General features: G+C 36.9%; 1 protein-coding gene across 9 annotated transcripts in view; it reads right to left on the bottom strand.

Moving 5' to 3' along the window:
* Window positions 1-554: 554 nt before the first annotated feature.
* Window positions 555-16,823, bottom strand: part of SLC5A9 (solute carrier family 5 member 9) — a 48,090-nt gene continuing 31,821 nt past the window's right edge. For 8 of the 9 annotated variants that reach the window (XM_087929882.1, XM_026707043.2, XM_087929881.1 and 5 more), the window contains 8 exons: window positions 16,505-16,710; window positions 14,487-14,622; window positions 13,611-13,718; window positions 13,353-13,503; window positions 12,385-12,553; window positions 10,714-10,929; window positions 6,623-6,779; window positions 555-1,148 (listed from right to left, as the gene is read on the bottom strand). In XM_087929882.1, the coding sequence (XP_087786008.1) occupies window positions 940-1,148; window positions 6,623-6,779; window positions 10,714-10,929; window positions 12,385-12,553; window positions 13,353-13,503; window positions 13,611-13,718; window positions 14,487-14,622; window positions 16,505-16,710 (1,352 nt within the window). In that variant the 3' untranslated portion in view covers window positions 555-939. Of the gene's footprint in view, window positions 1,149-6,622; window positions 6,780-6,870; window positions 7,404-10,713; window positions 10,930-12,384; window positions 12,554-13,352; window positions 13,504-13,610; window positions 13,719-14,486; window positions 14,623-16,504; window positions 16,711-16,823 lie in introns of those variants that run through there. The other variant, XM_087929885.1, reaches the window with a different exon arrangement.

The following is a 16,823-nucleotide window of genomic DNA, read 5'->3' as shown; positions in this document are numbered from 1 at the left end:
GAAGCCTCCAAGATGGCCTCAGTCAGGCCAGCTTCAGAGTTGATAACCTGACTGGATACAGAAAGATTGTTGCATTGAAATGACCATGTAAACAACATTTTATCATCAATTCTGGGAGTGCACTGATCCCAAGAAGAGTGGTTCAGGTCTTAGCTTGGTGATATGGGACACTAAACCAAGAACTCCTCTCAGGTCAGAAATAAGGACCCAAAGCTATGCAGGAAAGAAGTTAATGTTCAGCAACTTCTTTGATTTGAATCACTACTTCAGCACGAACAACAGGTTTAAATAACAGCAATGTTATTGCAGGAAATGCCATAATGGACAAAAGTAAATTCATCATATCTGCTAGAGTGAATTCTAGACTGGAAAATATTATGTCACCATGTGTTCTTTCAACTGTGTTATTGTAATTCTTTTTGAGAATTTTTCATGTATGGTTTTGTATCTCCAAGGCAATTCATGTAAATATTGCCTTTATACGACTCTTTCTTAAAGGAGAAATTCATGCCAAAAAGGTTTAAAACCAAGTATTATACAATGACAAGAAATCGCTATAAGAACACCTTTGGTATTTATTTGAAGTTTATCTTGTTTTACAAAAACCCTCTGAGGTAAGTCAAGTCTGTTTCTTACTTTACCGACAGAAATGTGGAGTTTGAAAACTAAAAGCTAAAACTATAAGCTGACATGAAAAGGAGAGGTTGCTTTTTCTGCAAGTCTGAATAGTTTGTTTTCAATCTTTTCAAATTAGGCCAAAGACCAGATAAAAGTATGCCAGGCCTTGGGTTGCAAATCATTACTAGTGGTCCATTTACTGGCCTAAACAACCATTTATAACATGTTTCTTCAAGGTATGTCCATTTTTATCATTTAGTGCCTGTGTTGTTCTTTTAAACGAATCCTAGCCTTTTGAGTTTCTTTAGTAGCTTACTCAGATCATCCAAAATAACCCCATAAAAAGATATTGATAGCTAAAAGAATAATGGCATTGGTGTTACAAACAGTTTTCCACATTGGCTCTTCCTTGATGTTGGTGAGTTTCTTCTGAGCGGCTGCTTCCTCTTCTCTTGTTAAAATGGATTTGGGATTGACAGAAATTCCACAGAACCAGAAATAAAGTTTTTTCCAGAAAGGATATTTCACTTCTGTAAGAGAGAAAAGAATAAAATATTATGCACTGGATTTTTCCCCCCTATATGGTGCTTATAGGCACCCTGGAACAGGCAAGTAACATATATTTGAGAAACAGCATAGAATAGTAAAAGATGGATATGAACAGATGAAGTTATACATAGTCCACAACTTATTACCAGAAGTGAGTCCAACATTTCTGCTGCTAGGCAATGCAATTGTTATGTGAATCAGGCCCATTTATTATCTTTTTTCCCATAGTTGTTACAAGCAAATTAGTGCAATTGCTGAGTGAATGATGTGGTTGCTACACAAATCTGGCTTAATGTTAACTTTGCTTGTCAGAAGCTGGCTGGAGAGATCACTAATGGTTAGCATATGACCCTGGGACAGTCCCAAAAGTTGGCTACCTTTCAAGAACAGTGTCGTGCCTACTTCTTAAAAAAGCTATCCGCTGCCATAGCATAATCTTTGAAAAATCTTTCAGGACCAGCTCCTTGCCAAAACTATGGTCACAAGTCATCCCCATCTTCAAAAAGGGAGACCCCAGCCTAGTTGAAAATTGCAGACTGATCTCCTTATGCTGCGTCACCTGTAAAGTCATGGAATCAATTATTAACCAATCCATTACCCTCCACTTAGAGACAAACAACCTACTCTCTAATAAACAATTTGGTTTCAGAAAAAAACTATCATGTAATCTGCAACTCTTACACTGCAAAAACATATGGACTACACAACTCGATCAGGGCAAATCAATAGACGCAATCTACATAGACTTCTGTAAAGCCTTTGATTCAGTTGTACATGACAAACTACTCCTAAAACTAAAATCTTACAGTATCTCTGGACACCTGCATAACTGGATAGAAGCATTCCTGTCAAACAGACAACAAATGGTCAAAATTGGGAGCATCCTATCAAATTCTGTACCTGTCAACAGTGGTGTCCCCCAGGGCAGTGTTCTAGGACCAACTCTTTTCATACTTTACATAAATGACCTCTGTGATCATATCAAGAGCAACTGTGTTCTCTTCACTGATGATGTAAAGCTATTCAACACCACAGACTATACTGCTACCCTTCAAAAAGACCTTGACTATGTATCAGAATGGTCAAACAAATGGCAACTTCAAATCTCAACAAATAAATGCTCTGTCCTACATATTGGCAAAAAAATAAAATAAAAAAAATAAAATACAGGATGAATAGTCAAGACCTTGTTGATGATCCAAACTCTGTCAAGGATGGAGTACTCATCCCTAATGACCAAAGTGCTAGAGCCCCCTGTAACTACATAGCCAAAAAGGTGTTAAGAGTTGTTAACCTAATCTTATGTAGCTTTTTCTCTGGTAATATTACACTAATAACTAGAGCATAAAAAACATTTGCTACAGCAATACTCGAATACAGCTCATCAGTCTGGAACCCACATTACGTATCTGATATTAACACAGTTGAGAAAGTCCAGAAATATTTCACAAGAAGAGTTCTCCACTCCTCTACTCGTTGCAGAATACCTTATGCCACCAGACTCGAAATTCTAGACCTAGAAAACCTAGAACTACGCCACCTTCAGTCCGATCTAAGTATAGTATATAAAATCATACACTGCAATGTCCTACCTGTCAATGAATACTTCAGCTTCAACCATAAGAACACAAGAGCAAAGAACAGATACAAACTCAAGGTTAATCGCAACAAACTTGATTGCAGGAAATACGACTTCAGCAACAGAGTGGTCAATGTTTGGAATACTCTACCTGACTCTGTGGTTTCTTCCCCAAACCCCAAAAACTTTAACCTTAGACTGTCTACTATTGACCTCACCCCTTTCCTAAGAGGTCTGTAGGGGGCGTGCATAAGCGCATCAATGTGCCTACCGTCCCTGTCCTTTTTTTTCTTTTATTTTTTTTCTTATATGTATGCATGTATTCATAACTATGTTTTTACTTATACTACCTATTATCTTGTAAGCAATTGACAAAAATAATAAATAAATAAATAAACAAACAAACAAACAAATAAATAAATAAATATACTTTTATCAGCTACAAAGCAGAAGGAAGAAGGAGAGGGAGAAATGCAGCTCATAGAAAAAGGCTCCCTCTAGTTTCTGTCCTGTTCGTCACTGGATTGAACTTTCCATGAAGAACTTGTTGTCTTGACTGATCTTTCTTGGAGGAAAAAACCCACAAACTTCAGTCTTATCATCCATAGCATATATAAGAAGAACTCTACTTCTGAACTACTTAGTCAAGAAGTGCAGCTAAATCCCAGATTGTTCATTCAGTCTGCTTTCAGCAAATTATCTCCAGCAAATTAATTCTGTTTACATTCTGATTAGTCTCAGCTGCAACTGCTTACAAAGCATTAACTTTGTGTTAACCAGTTATGAGGGTCTCTAATTTTCCATGCATGCTGGCTTTGCAAAGTCACCAGGGAATAGGACTGTTGTGTGTTCTCCCGCTCTTTGTCTCTTTTGTCTCTCTTGACTCCTGTTCTTTTAACAGTGTCTGCCTGCCAAGGAAAGCCTCATCTGCTGAAGACCTGCATCTCTCTTGGGGTGGGCAGATGAGAAACAAAGAAGCTCCAATATCTTTCCAGAATCATTTAGAAGAAGCAAATTCTTCTTATAGTGTTCATATAAAAAATCCCCTTTCTAGACAGCTGCTAAATACAGAAGTGCCTTGATTACCTCTAGCATCTAACTATCTGATTTATCCCATATATTTCCTACAGGCAGGCAGGCAGGCAGGCAGGCAGGCAGGAAGGTAGGAAGGAAGGAAGAGGGAGGGAAGGAGGGAGGGTATTGCCCAGAAAAACAACGAGTCAACCTTTCTTTGAGTCATTAGTTGTCCAAAATTGTTTAAGGAAAATTCTATATAACCCTCAATGGTAGCTAACTTTGGGAGAATCCCTAATGATTTTTGGTTCAAACTCTTAAGTATAAAATTTGTCATGAAAACACTTCATATTTCAATATGTCCTTTTTTTCCTGCTTTCTAGTCAGTCTTAACTTCAGTAACTGCCTGGCCCAAGGTCACCCAGGTGGCTTTGAGCCTAAGAAAAGACTAGAAGTCACACTGTCCTGGTTTCTACTCCAATGCTTTTAACGACAATATGAAGTTGGTTCTTTTCTCTGGATATTATAATTGTTAATTGTCAACTTTGTTCTTTTTTCCAAGAATCAATTTCCTCTGCCTTCAAAAGGCTATATAAGCAAGACACCAGCAGCCTCCACTGAGAGACATATATTTTAAAATGTGTGTGTTATCAGGCATGACATCATGATAGAAGGTCCATCTCTTTAGTAGGGATGCTACCATTGCAAGCCCAACCAAAAAAGGCAGGACTTCGTAACACAATACCTGCCATTTTACAGATTTTGACGTTTCCTTTTCTGCCATGGATGCCCATGAGAAAGTTTAAGACAGGGGTGACCAACTTGGAAAATTTAAGTTTTGTAGACTTCAATTCCCAGAATCCCCCAGCAGCCTGGTTTAAGAACTTATGATGGAGGTGTAGGTATTTACAAAATTTTGACCTGTAAAGCTACTATGAGAATGGAAATTCAAATGGAGCTGATAGAACTCTGTATGGGAATAAAATAAACACACCCACTTACAATCTTTCTGTAATGCAATGATACATTTTAATGAAACGATGTTACATTTCTTTTTACAATTGGTGCTAATAACCTAATAATCAAGATAACTGTTGATCCTCAGATGTGAGGACAGATGAGATGGATTACGTGCAAACGAAGATGACAAATAATTAACAACTTTAGTCTCAACAGCTGCTTAAAATTGAATTAAAGTGCCCACCGGAACTTCATTCCTTAAGTTGCTATCAAATTTAATTCTTTTGAATGCTCCCAAAATGAAGAGCCATAGATTGTAATTAAGATACTTTTTTATTTTATTTTACTGTACCTCTGATAATTTACTTACTTCAAGCAATTGGAATTTAAAGTGTCCATAAATTTTAACTTTAGTTTTCAGACACTAAACAATGGGTCAGAGAATTCGAAGGGCACAACTTCATGAATGAAAAGTTGATGGTTATAAGTAGAGAATAGATAGAGAGAGTCTTCCTCTTACAAGAGTTCATTTAGTGACCATTCAAACGGCACTGGAAAAAGTGACTTATGACCATTTTTACTCTTATGACCATTGCAGCATCTCCGTGGTCATGTGATTTGCATTCAGATGCTTGACCACTGATTCACATTTATGGCGGTTGCAGTGGTCCCCTTTTGCAACTTTCTGACAAGCAGAGTCAATGGAGAAATCAGATTCATTTAACAACTGTGTTACTGATTTAACAACGATGGTGATTCACTTAACAAATGTGGCAAGAAAAGTCATAAAATGGGCAAAACTCACTTAACAAATTTCTCAGCAACATACATTGAGGGCTAAATTGTGGTCGTAAGTTGAGAACTACCTATATTTGAGCAACTTAGATCAGCAAGAACTAGAGTGGGGGTAGGAAAGCTACTGTTTTATTTTAAGTGTTTATATACCATCTGTCGTTTACTGTATCCTTAATATACAAAATGAAAAACTGCATTTGAATAGAATTATGTCTAGTAATATAAAAATAATATTTTTTAAAAAATGGCTTCAGGATGGCGAAGAAATGAAACAAGACTATATGCTTTCCCATTATTTATTCAATCTATACACTGAATATATATGGAAAAGGAAGCTGGATTGCAAAAAAGGAGAATGTGGTTTTAAAATTAGAGGAAGAATCATTAATAATTTATGCTATGCTTATGACATTTCTCTCATAGCCAAACATGCAAAGGATTTCAAGGCTCAAGTAATAAAATAAAATTTGCTTTGGATTTGGGCTTTGCCCTATGAGACCTGAAAGAAAACCCACTATCCTATAAATCCCCGTGTGATCTACAATTCAGGCTTCACCTATCAGGTACCTTCCAGATGCGTTATGCAATGCCCCTAGAAACTTTTCTGCAACATTTTAAACATTTTAAACAGATGGAATAAAATTATTGGAATAGGATTTCCATTCATTTTTAGTCAATTGTCTTAAAGAACATACTTCTTGCCTCCCATGGACTCTGAAAAATAAATATTAGGTATAAGAACATATAATGTGAGATTCAAGAGTGGGAGCTTGTGATGGGTACCAATGCCAAGATAATGTCAGCAATAAGGCCCCTAGGTGGTAATTCTCTGCTTTGGTTGGTTTTCCCTTAGAAATAACAATTGCCTCATCGTTAATATTCTGAAGAATTGTGAAGACCAGGATTTTTTTAAAGGGGTTTATAGAGGCTGATTATTTTTCAAAATATGTGGTCCCATAAATTAGTGGGGATAAGTGGTTAGGATGTTTGTTATTATTTGCTTTTGTAAATTGGAGTGGGGAGAGGAATGAAGGAAGGAAGGAAGGAAGGAAGGAAGGAAGGAAGGAAGGAAGGAAGGAAGGAAGGAAGGAAGGAAATATTACATACCGCCATGTTCCTTGTCTGTCAAATCTATGTTCTCCAATGACGAAATTACTGAATTCTTCTCGTTTGGGGGAGTATGCTCTGTATTTTGATGGATGCAATCCTCCACGTCTTTTTCAGGTGTTTTACTGTACCTAGTCCACCATGTTAATCTGGCAAGCTGAATAATTGCAAATTAGAAACAAGAAAATAAAAGTTACAGAGCCATTTCAGTCTGATGGTTTGACAAGGAAGAACAGTAATTATGTGACTATCATTTTGCACAGAGAGGATATACTGGCTTTGTGGATGCTTAAGCACAATCTTATATAATTCTACTGAGTTATAAATCCCATTGAAGTAACTGTCCCTCAAAATCAAATAAATGTAAACTTGTATCTTAGAAAAAGCCATATATATCACATTTCTTATGCAAAAATGGGCCCCAATCAAACATTGCCTGTAGTTTAAACTCAGGCACACAGAATGAGGTATCTTATATTTTATTCATGCTAAACAAGAGGGGAATATAACATGCAAGAATAGTTGAAACTATGCAGTATAGTTTTTCAATAGCATATAACTTTGTAATTTGTTTGGAATGTACTGTATATTTATTTAAAGCTTTATCTTGATATATGCATTGGAAACTATTTCTAAAGCTAAGCTATTTCTTTACCTTTCCTTTCTTGGCATTTCTATAGTTTCTAAAATTACTGCTGTAGTCTTTTTATTTTATTGGCTGGCCAGACATCCTTCTTCTATCTATTCTTTGCTTCAGATTTGCTTCCTCCCAAAGCTGCTTCTATAAAAATATATGGTTAGTGTGGGAACGCTACATAAAAAGAAACTCTCAAAAGGTGCCTTATAAAAGATTAGTTTAAATAGTTCAAATTTCAGGCATAAAATGTAGAAGGAGGTTTCTAGTTGTCACAAAAATCTGTATAATCTTCCACATATTTATTGTTTTAAAGAGAAGAGAAGAGAAGAGAAGAGAAGAGAAGAGAAGAGAAGAGAAGAGAAGAGAAGAGAAGAGAAGAGAAGAGAAGAGAAGAGAAGAGAAGAGAAGAGAAGAGAAGAGAAGAGAAGAGAATAATAGAGTTGGAAGGGACTTTGGAGGTCTTCTAATCCAACTTCCTGTTCAGGCAGGAATCCCTATAGCATTTGAGAAAAATGGTTGTCCAATGTCTTCTTGAAAACTTCCAGTGTTGGAACTTTCACAACTTCTGGAGGCAAGTTGTTCTACTGATTAATTGAAATTTCATGAAATTTCTTCTTAGGTCTAGGTTCCTTCTTTCCTTGATTAGCTTCCATCCATTGTTTCTTGTCCTGCCCTCAGGTGCTTTGGAAAATAGCTTTATCCCCTCTTCTTTGTGGCAGCCTCTGAGATATTGGAACACTACTATCATGTCATCCCTAGTCCTTCTTTTCATTAAGCTAGACATACCCAATTCCAGCAATCGTTCTTTACATATTTTATCCTCCAGTCCTCATCTTTGTTGCTCTGCTCTGCACTCTTTCTAGAGTCTCAACTTCTTTTTTACATTGGGTGTGTGGTCTTACCAAGGCATTATAAAGTGGTATTAATCCTTCAGTTCTATCCCTCTGTTAATGCAGCCTAGAACTGCATTGGACTTTTGGGCAGCTGCAGCACACTGCTGGCTCATATTTAAATGGTTGTCCACTAGGACTCTGAGATCCCTCTCACAGTTGTCCACTAGGACAACTGTGAGAGGGATCTCAACTGTTTCACTATTGAAACAGTTACCACCTATACTACATCTGTGCCTTTGCTTTTTTCTTGCCTAAATGTAGAACCGTACATTTCAATTTTTTTTCAAGCAAGATGAGGATCAGGCAAGGCTAATCTTTCTTGCCACATCGTGCAAAATTGCTTTGATTTGATGATTCCTAAATAATGTTTTTAGGGAGGATTTTTCCTTGGGAGGGGTAGTACTAGAATAAAGTGAAGACAAAGAATATAGAAGGAGTCAAGCAAGAACAAATGGTTGAAACTTTATTATCCTGTCAAGGCAAGATGCTACGCAAGATAATGCACATAATGGTTTTGCCTCCCGTTTTCTCTAAAACAACAAGAGAGGACTAGAAGACACAATCTTCTAGTTTCTAGATCAAGACATTAGCATATTTACACTAACTGGACTTGTCTGCTTTTATCTCCCTCCCTCTGACTTTTTAGAAGAAGATACAAAACCTTTCATACCAGCTTAAGTCCAACAAATGTGTATAACTGTAAAATACACCTATTTATTCTTATTTGCAAGAGATTCATGAATGGAGCTCAGATATATAACTTCCCTATATATGGCATCCCCTAAAATTTCCTGAATAGGCATAGACAACAGTTCAGAACAAGATCAAAACAATGAAATTTTATAGTTACATCATAAGATTGTATCCAAGTACATAAGGAACAGCGTTAACATTACCATTCCAACATAGATTTCATCTGCAGTCTGTTCCCCCTCCCCCACCCCCTCCTTACTTTGATGTTGCCTATGCAGAGATTATTGGGGTGCTTAAAAATTCTGCAAAACCAACACAAATGATTCAACATTTTGTTTACCTCTTTTCTTTTTGTTCTTATATAAAACTAACAACACAGGTAGTTGTATTGTTAGCACTGTTGAAAGAACTGTGAAAACTACAAGAAACACATCCAGAAGTTTCCACAGAGAATATGAACCAAACTTTTATTTACACAATATTATATTTAGAAACGTCGTATGGAAATTGTGGGGCCCATATTTTGAATGTAGAAGATCATCAATGGGTCCACCTAGAGGTTGGAAGGTTCTTCATGAAACATAGCTACCTATATTTTTTCTTTTTGTGTGGCTTTAAATCACTCTTGAGTCCTAGCTGACTGTGGACAAGTCTTGGTAACATTTTTCAAAAGTGGTTTGCCATTACCTTCTTCCTAGGATTGAGAAAGAGTGACTGGCCTAAAGTTACCCAACTGACTTCATGCTTAAATCAGAACTAGAACTCAAGTGTATCAGTTTCTAGGCCACTGCCTGCAACACCAAACTGACTCTTATCTAAATGTTTATTGATAATATAATATAGTATAGTATAGTGATGTAAGCTAACATAACATCATATATTGTAATATAATAAATACTCTACTGTACTCCAATACAATATAATAGTATCAGACAAAAAATAGAAAATAAATTATATTTTTCAATTCATCAGTTTGGCTGTAGCAGTTTTTCATTTATTCAAAGGAAAGAAGAAAATGAGTTACTTATTATTCATTCTATTTATTATACAACAAAAATGTCCTCTTGGTGAAGTTACAAATAATTAGTTAAAATCTGTATCCACAGTCAAATGTCCTCCTGAAAATATGTATTTATTTGTAAAACCACTGGTCTCAGTTCGGTTGAATGTGGTAAGTGTCTTCTGACTCAGTTTGAGAAAGTGTGGCATAATCTGAATATTCTAAATCTACAGTTATCATAACAGATTTTCTAATCACTTATAGCAGGATTTAGAAGTTTTCTATATTGGAGATAAACATCTAATGAATCACAAACTCATTCCATAAAACCAGTGATATTTAAATGAAATGTTTAGGTACTTGCTGGATTTAAATTTTTTGTGTCTGTTTTAAAGCAGCAAAAGAAATTCTTTGTTACTAAACTTCGATTGTACAATGTAATTGAGATTGGTCTGGAATGAAATGCTCTTTCTAAATGCCAGAGCTCCAACAATATTAATCTTTTTAGCTCACAAGATTGATGCTGTCTATACTGAAATATGAAAAAGGGTTCAATTAGAGCAATTACATTTCCTCCTTCTGCCTGCTGTAATATAATTTCTTATCCACTGTCTGGCTTTCTTCTTGATAGCATGTGCATTGTGCGTTAGTTGCTTCACAATATGGAAACCAGGCGGTTCTCAATTTTCAAAATATATATATATATTATATATATATATAATATATATATATATATATTCAAGAACTTTGTAGAGCAAAGGTTTACCAAAATATTACTATCCAAAATACAAAGCTCTTAAGATAACAAGGCAAGCAGAGGCTAAAAACAGATTTGAAACAATAGATCTCATGCTAAAATATCACTTACATTTTCTTCTGGAATTGGTGGCGTGCAGAGGCTCACAAAGACTATAACAGCAACGGTGAGCCCAAACAGAATAATAGCAAAGTACAAATAATGAACGTCTTTCAATACAGATGGTCTTTGATCCTCCTCACCACAAGAGGGTGCAGTGTAGATGAATTCCATAACCATCCGAATAAATCCCACTACCAGTCCAAACATTAGACCCCAGAAAGCTCCCTAGAAAAAATATGAAAAGATAATGTTATTGACATAAATTGTGGTAACTTCAGTTTATTTACAGGCTTCATTGCCAAGATTACAGTGAAAAGGTAAGATTTTCTTTTCATACTTAATTTTGAGGTACATTTGATTTAAAGTATTTTTATTTAAAATTCAACAAAATTTAAAATTGTAACAGAGATATTTATGAGAACCACTGTTGTCTCAAAACCAAAGGGTGATATATAAATCTAATAGAGCTTCCAGATAAGGAGTGCTGGATTTTCTACAACAAATGTTGTGTCTCTTTACTGTCATCTACTAAGAATCCAGATGTTTTAGCCCAGATGTAATATCCATAAATGTAGAATGTCTTCTATTAAATCTCTATTTCTAATTTAGCAGATTTTTTTTACCCATAAGTTATTGAGAGACTTACCAAATCTGGATTGAAAAATCTGGATGGCAGCAAGATATGAAAGTTTTCTATGTCCATTTGCTGCTATCTAATGCTATTAAGAATTTTGTACCCCAGACCTGTATGAAAGACTATGATAAATTAGAAGATTAAAAATTACACAACAACAGATTTTGTTGGAAGCCTGATCAAACAACTAGAAAATTATCTTATGCTTCTAACAGTAGGCTAAAAGAAGATACTTATACTTTGTTTTTGTAATTTATCTTCTTTACCAAAAAATAAGACAATGGCTTACTTTTTACCCACTGACTCTCCATCAGTCAGGTTTTATTTTGTGTAGTCAATATTTGATACGATTTCCCCCCCATCTTACTGAACACTTGTTGCACACCATGGGTTTTGGACGTGCACAACTATTGTTCTTAAAACAGAAGGGGCATATTATTTCTGAGGGAAGGTTTGCATCATGGAATAACTGATTGTGATTATTGACTCTCACAGCAAGTTAAGCAGAAATTGACTTGTGGGGAATTATGGAACTTAGTCTGACTTGCTAATATAAGGATATAACATTCTAAGAAGAAAAGCTATTTATTAAGTTTATTGAAAAGAGACTAGTGAAATAGCACTTGATTCCTATGGATTTATCTCCCACATAATTATATAAGGCTGTGCTCTCTTGAAGTGTCAAATCAAAGGAGATTTGATGGCTAAAAGATTAAAGGTAGAGAAATTCTGTCTCAGAATAAGAATTACTTTCTAAACTTTTGGGGGAAATAATATAATGCAATTCTTTATAATATTTCTTTCTCCTCCCCTTTCCATTCCTTCCTGAGCCTGTCACTATTTTCCGTTAAACCAGTAATCAAAGTCTTAAGAATCTTTTTAAAGTGAAATTGTGCTCTAATGGGACTAAATTCCAAAGTTGTTGCATTCAGCAGTCAATATAATTGTAATGAATGGTCTTGTCTGCCCTTAAAAAAAACTATGAAATGATGACATTGGGAAGATACTATTATTCATATAAACCTTCTCATTGATTCTGTACTTACTGGCTCATTGATTCTCCTGCAGAAGATTGCTAGGATAAACAGAGCAGTGATGGGTGGTGCTAGGTAACTGGTTATTGACTGAATATAGTCGAAGAGCTGACCGCTATTGGCTGTCTGGATGATGGGGATCCAAAGGATGCTAATGGCAACGAGAATCAGAACAAACACCCTGAGATAACAAGAGAAAATAGAGTTACTTTTGCACAACTTGAACAATCTAACTTCTTTCAGTAAACCTCTTGGAAAATAAAGTGGGGAGGGAAGCATTTCACTACTGGACAGAAAGACTTTGGGGGAAGTGAACAAAAGATCACTTTAAAACTTCAGGTGCAAAAATATTTCATCAATCAAAATGGCAAAAGGGGGAAGAATTTTTATTAAAAGACATATACAAAGCCACTGTCCAAAATGGTTACTTCACAGTCCATAAATGTAAGGTATCTGCAGTGACTATGAAAATTTATACACAGGTGTCATTTTCAACCCTGCAGGACTATCCCTTAAATGTATAAAAGCAGATAATTAATTTCCCAGAATGCAGAACAGTGAATGGCATTTGGAGGTCATCAGTTCTGGAGGGCAGTGATTGATATAGTTATCTGCTTTGGAATCAGAGGCTTTGGATTCTATTTGGCTGCTTCAGCTTTCATTTAAAATTGCACACAAAGCCATTTCTAGTATTTGTATTTGGTTCCATGAGAAAGGATTGCAGTCTTGTCATCGCTGCAGAATTAGTTGGTCTCCAACAAGATTTTATTAGAAGTCTCTGCGAAGAATGCCTGGCAGATGGGTACATGAAGCAGTAACAGAAGCAGCGAACCAGATGTTGACGTATATAATGTGGATCCGAGCTCATCAAATTAACCTTGTCAAATATGCTACCTTCTAAAAGATTTTGGATTTGAACTCCCAGAGCCCTAACCATCCAGGTAAATGCACAAAACTCTAGTAAGACAAAAAAAAATCACCTTCCAACAATCATAAGTTCCTGCTCTGTAGCTTTCTTACGAAGCCGCTGCCAGATATCTATGGCAAAGAGAGTACTGCTGCTATTGAAAATGGAGGTAAGAGAGCTCATCAAGGCAGCCATGATAACAGCAATCATGAGACCACGGAGTCCTAAGGAACCAAAAGGAAACTTGAGTTAGCTTCCATCTGCAAGTGAATCCTAATCTAGCTGATACAGAATCTCCCCTCCTTCTCAGAATAAATGAAGCGGATCTCACCAACAGGCATGAGTTCCATTACCAGCTTAGGGTAGGCAATGTTGGAACATCCCACTTTAGCGCCACAGACTTTTTCACAGATTTCTGGATCTACACAACCCACTTCATCTGTAGCAAGGAAATAAAAGCATTGTAATTCAGCTTTTCAGATCTCGTGGAGAATAAGAGCCCCAAGGACAAAGGTACATTCAGTGTTCAGGCCATTCATTCCATATTTCTTAGCTCAAATGTTATGAGCTTTTCCTGTTTCTTCCTACAACAGAAGTGGGGAACTATGGCCCCTTTATGAGTGGTGGACTTCAACTCCCAGAATTTCTGAGCCTGGGAGTTGAAGTCCACAGATTATAAAAGGATCATAGTTCCCCACCCCGGCCTAAAGGGAAATGCAATTTATAAGATACTTATGGGACCATAATATTGGTCTGAAAGGTTTATTCTAAAGAACATTTGTTCATTAGTTTTTCACCTTCCTGGGACATAGCTAAGGAGAAAGCAGGACAAAAATATTTGGGAAATGTTGATTGCGGAGACTTTATAAAAAGTTTATATTGAACAGGTACACTAACCTTTCCAGAAAGAAATAAAAATGCACAGTTGAAAATAGCTTTTATTGCCAAATATTTCTAGTGCAATTTTGGAGGTATTCTGGAGACTGGATGTGGAGATATATGAGCTTCCAACAAACATCTCTGGTTGCTTCTGGGAGGCCTTCTCTTATGCTTTCAGCCAAATTTGATATTCCCATGACTAAACCCCTAGCAATGTTTGCTCTACCATGTGGGTATCCAATTCTCTAGATCATTGACCGCTGCTCAGTTAATGAAAAATGATATCTGAAAGCACACATGCCTTTCCCCACACTCGGAAGCAGCTTACCTGGAAAAAGAGCTCTGCTAATCATTCCTGGCATGACAATGAAAAACATAGGGAGGATTTTCAAATATCCACCCAGTACTGATCCACCTTTGGCATGAGAGAGGTTCTTGGCTGAGAGCGACCTTTGCACAATGACCTGCAAGGAGAAACTTGGTGGTAATGGTTTCTTTCGCATTTCTTTGGCCCAGGGTTCCAGTGGTGGGATTCAATTTTTTTACTACCGGTTCTGTGGGCGTGGCTTGGTGGGCATGGCAGGGGAAGGTTATTGTCAAATCCCCATTCCCTCCCCACCCCACTAACCTGCTTTCCAGCTCCGTTTTCCTGTGCAGGGCAACAAAAGAAGACCCAGCCGATCAGCTGGGACTTGGGAAGCAGAGAATAGATGGGGGCGGGGCCAGTCAGAGGTGGTATTTGCTGGTTTTCCAAACTACTCAAAATTTCCACTACCGGTTCTCCAGAACAGGTCATAACCTGCTGAATACCACCTTTGCAGGGGTCTCTAACCTTGGCAATTTTAAGATTTGCGGACTTTAACTCCCAGAGTTCCAAAGTTGGCTGAGGAACTCTGGGGGTTGAAGTCCAGAAGTCTTAAAGTTGCCAAGGTTGGAGACCAGTTGTGGGAATTATTATTATTATTTTTACTACTGGTTCTGTGGGCGTGGCTTGGTGGGCATGGCAGGGGAAGGATAACTATAAAATCTCCAGTCAGAGGTGATATTTGCCAGTTCTCCGAACTACTCAAAATTTCCGCTACCGGTTCTCCAGAACTGGTCAGAACCTGCTGAATACAGCCTCTGATGTTGACCTCTGCTTTGGCCAACTGAGACAAATGCAGCTGTCGTTTTACTTTAATTGATTGAAAAACCTTCCAATCGACAAAATTTAGAAATTTCTATAGAATGGCCAGTGCTTGGGAAAGGCAACATCTAACATTAAGAGAAGGTATCTGCCTAATAAATGTGTAGAAGATACAAATATTTAAAAATGCATCATCAATTCACTTAAAGTAAAGGCAGTCCTCAACTTACAACCACAATGGACTCCAGGATTTCTGTTGCTAAGTAAGACATTTGTTAAGTGAATTTGGCCTCCACTTATAACCTTTCTTGCCATGCTTGTCAAGTAAATCACTGCAGTTGTTAGGTTAGTAACACAATTGTTAAATGAATCTGGCTTCGTCACTGAATTTGCTTGTCCGGTTGCAAAAGGAGATCACAGCACCTTGAGATACTGCAACTGTTGCAAATGTGAGTCAGTTACCAACTGTCTGAATTGGAATTAGGTGGCCATAGGCACGCTTGCAAGGGGCATAAGTGTAAAAAACGGTCATAAGCCATTTTCCCCCTGTGTTGTTATAATTTTGAATGGTCACTAAATGAACTTTTGTAAGTCAAGGACTATCTGAATACACATTTTAATGTAGTATTTAACTGAATATATAAATGAATTTGTCCCAAGTGTGAATTTTAACACCCTGAACTAATATACTTGACTTCCCTGCTAGCTGAAGTAGGCAAAAGCGAAATTGACATAGTTTATTTCTTTTAACATCATTTATGTAATAGCATCATTACACAAATGGTATTTGGCAATACAATAGAAATTTGAACCTGAAGTGCACTGCATTAAGGTCCATTAAATCAAGGTTTCACTGTAATGTATGCTTGACCTGTGGCCATGAAGATGAATTTGCTCCTTTAACTGTGGCAGTCCCAAAGGTCAGAAATTATATTTCGTATTTCATTGTTTTGCTCTCTTCCTGCCCAGCAACAGAAGCCTTTATCCTACTTTTTTCCTAAAAGCTGAGTGATACAAATTATTCTGGGTGCTGTAATCATAAGGCAAGAGAGCACTCACATCCTGCTCATGCATCTTTACTGAGAAATTAAATGGCTTTTTGATTCCAATGTAATGTTTTCCATATGTATTATTCAGTAGGAAGCATTGTTAACATCCTTCTGTGGAAGTGAATCATCAATCTGAAGTTCAAGGGAAGGAGAGAAAGAGATTTATTTTACCTGATCAGTGCACCAGCACCAGAGGGCAAGAACCGAGAGGCCAAATAGAAGCCCAGGCCATGGAATATCCCCAGTGATGGGATCTCTCATCATATGGAAAGCGTCTTGCCGTGGCAGGTGGCAAGTTGTATTTGGGACTGTGACATTAGGTATTGCCCGACTGTACTTCTCTTGCAGTCCTTCATACCACCCAACCTTCTCAAAACCTGAAAAGAAAAGAAAAAAAACCTATTTTGTTCAATCATTCATTCATTTTTGCTTTTTCCCCCTGTGTAATTTACTCTCTCAGAGCCAAAATAAAAGCTACATTTGTTATACG

Source organism: Pseudonaja textilis, chromosome 3, assembly GCF_049901715.1.
Source record: "Pseudonaja textilis isolate UNSWEBS1 chromosome 3, rPseTex1.2, whole genome shotgun sequence".
In the NCBI taxonomy this organism is placed as follows: Eukaryota; Metazoa; Chordata; class Lepidosauria; order Squamata; family Elapidae; genus Pseudonaja; species Pseudonaja textilis.
The sequence above is the reverse complement of the archived record's forward strand: the minus strand, read 5'-3'. Positions and strand labels throughout refer to the sequence as shown.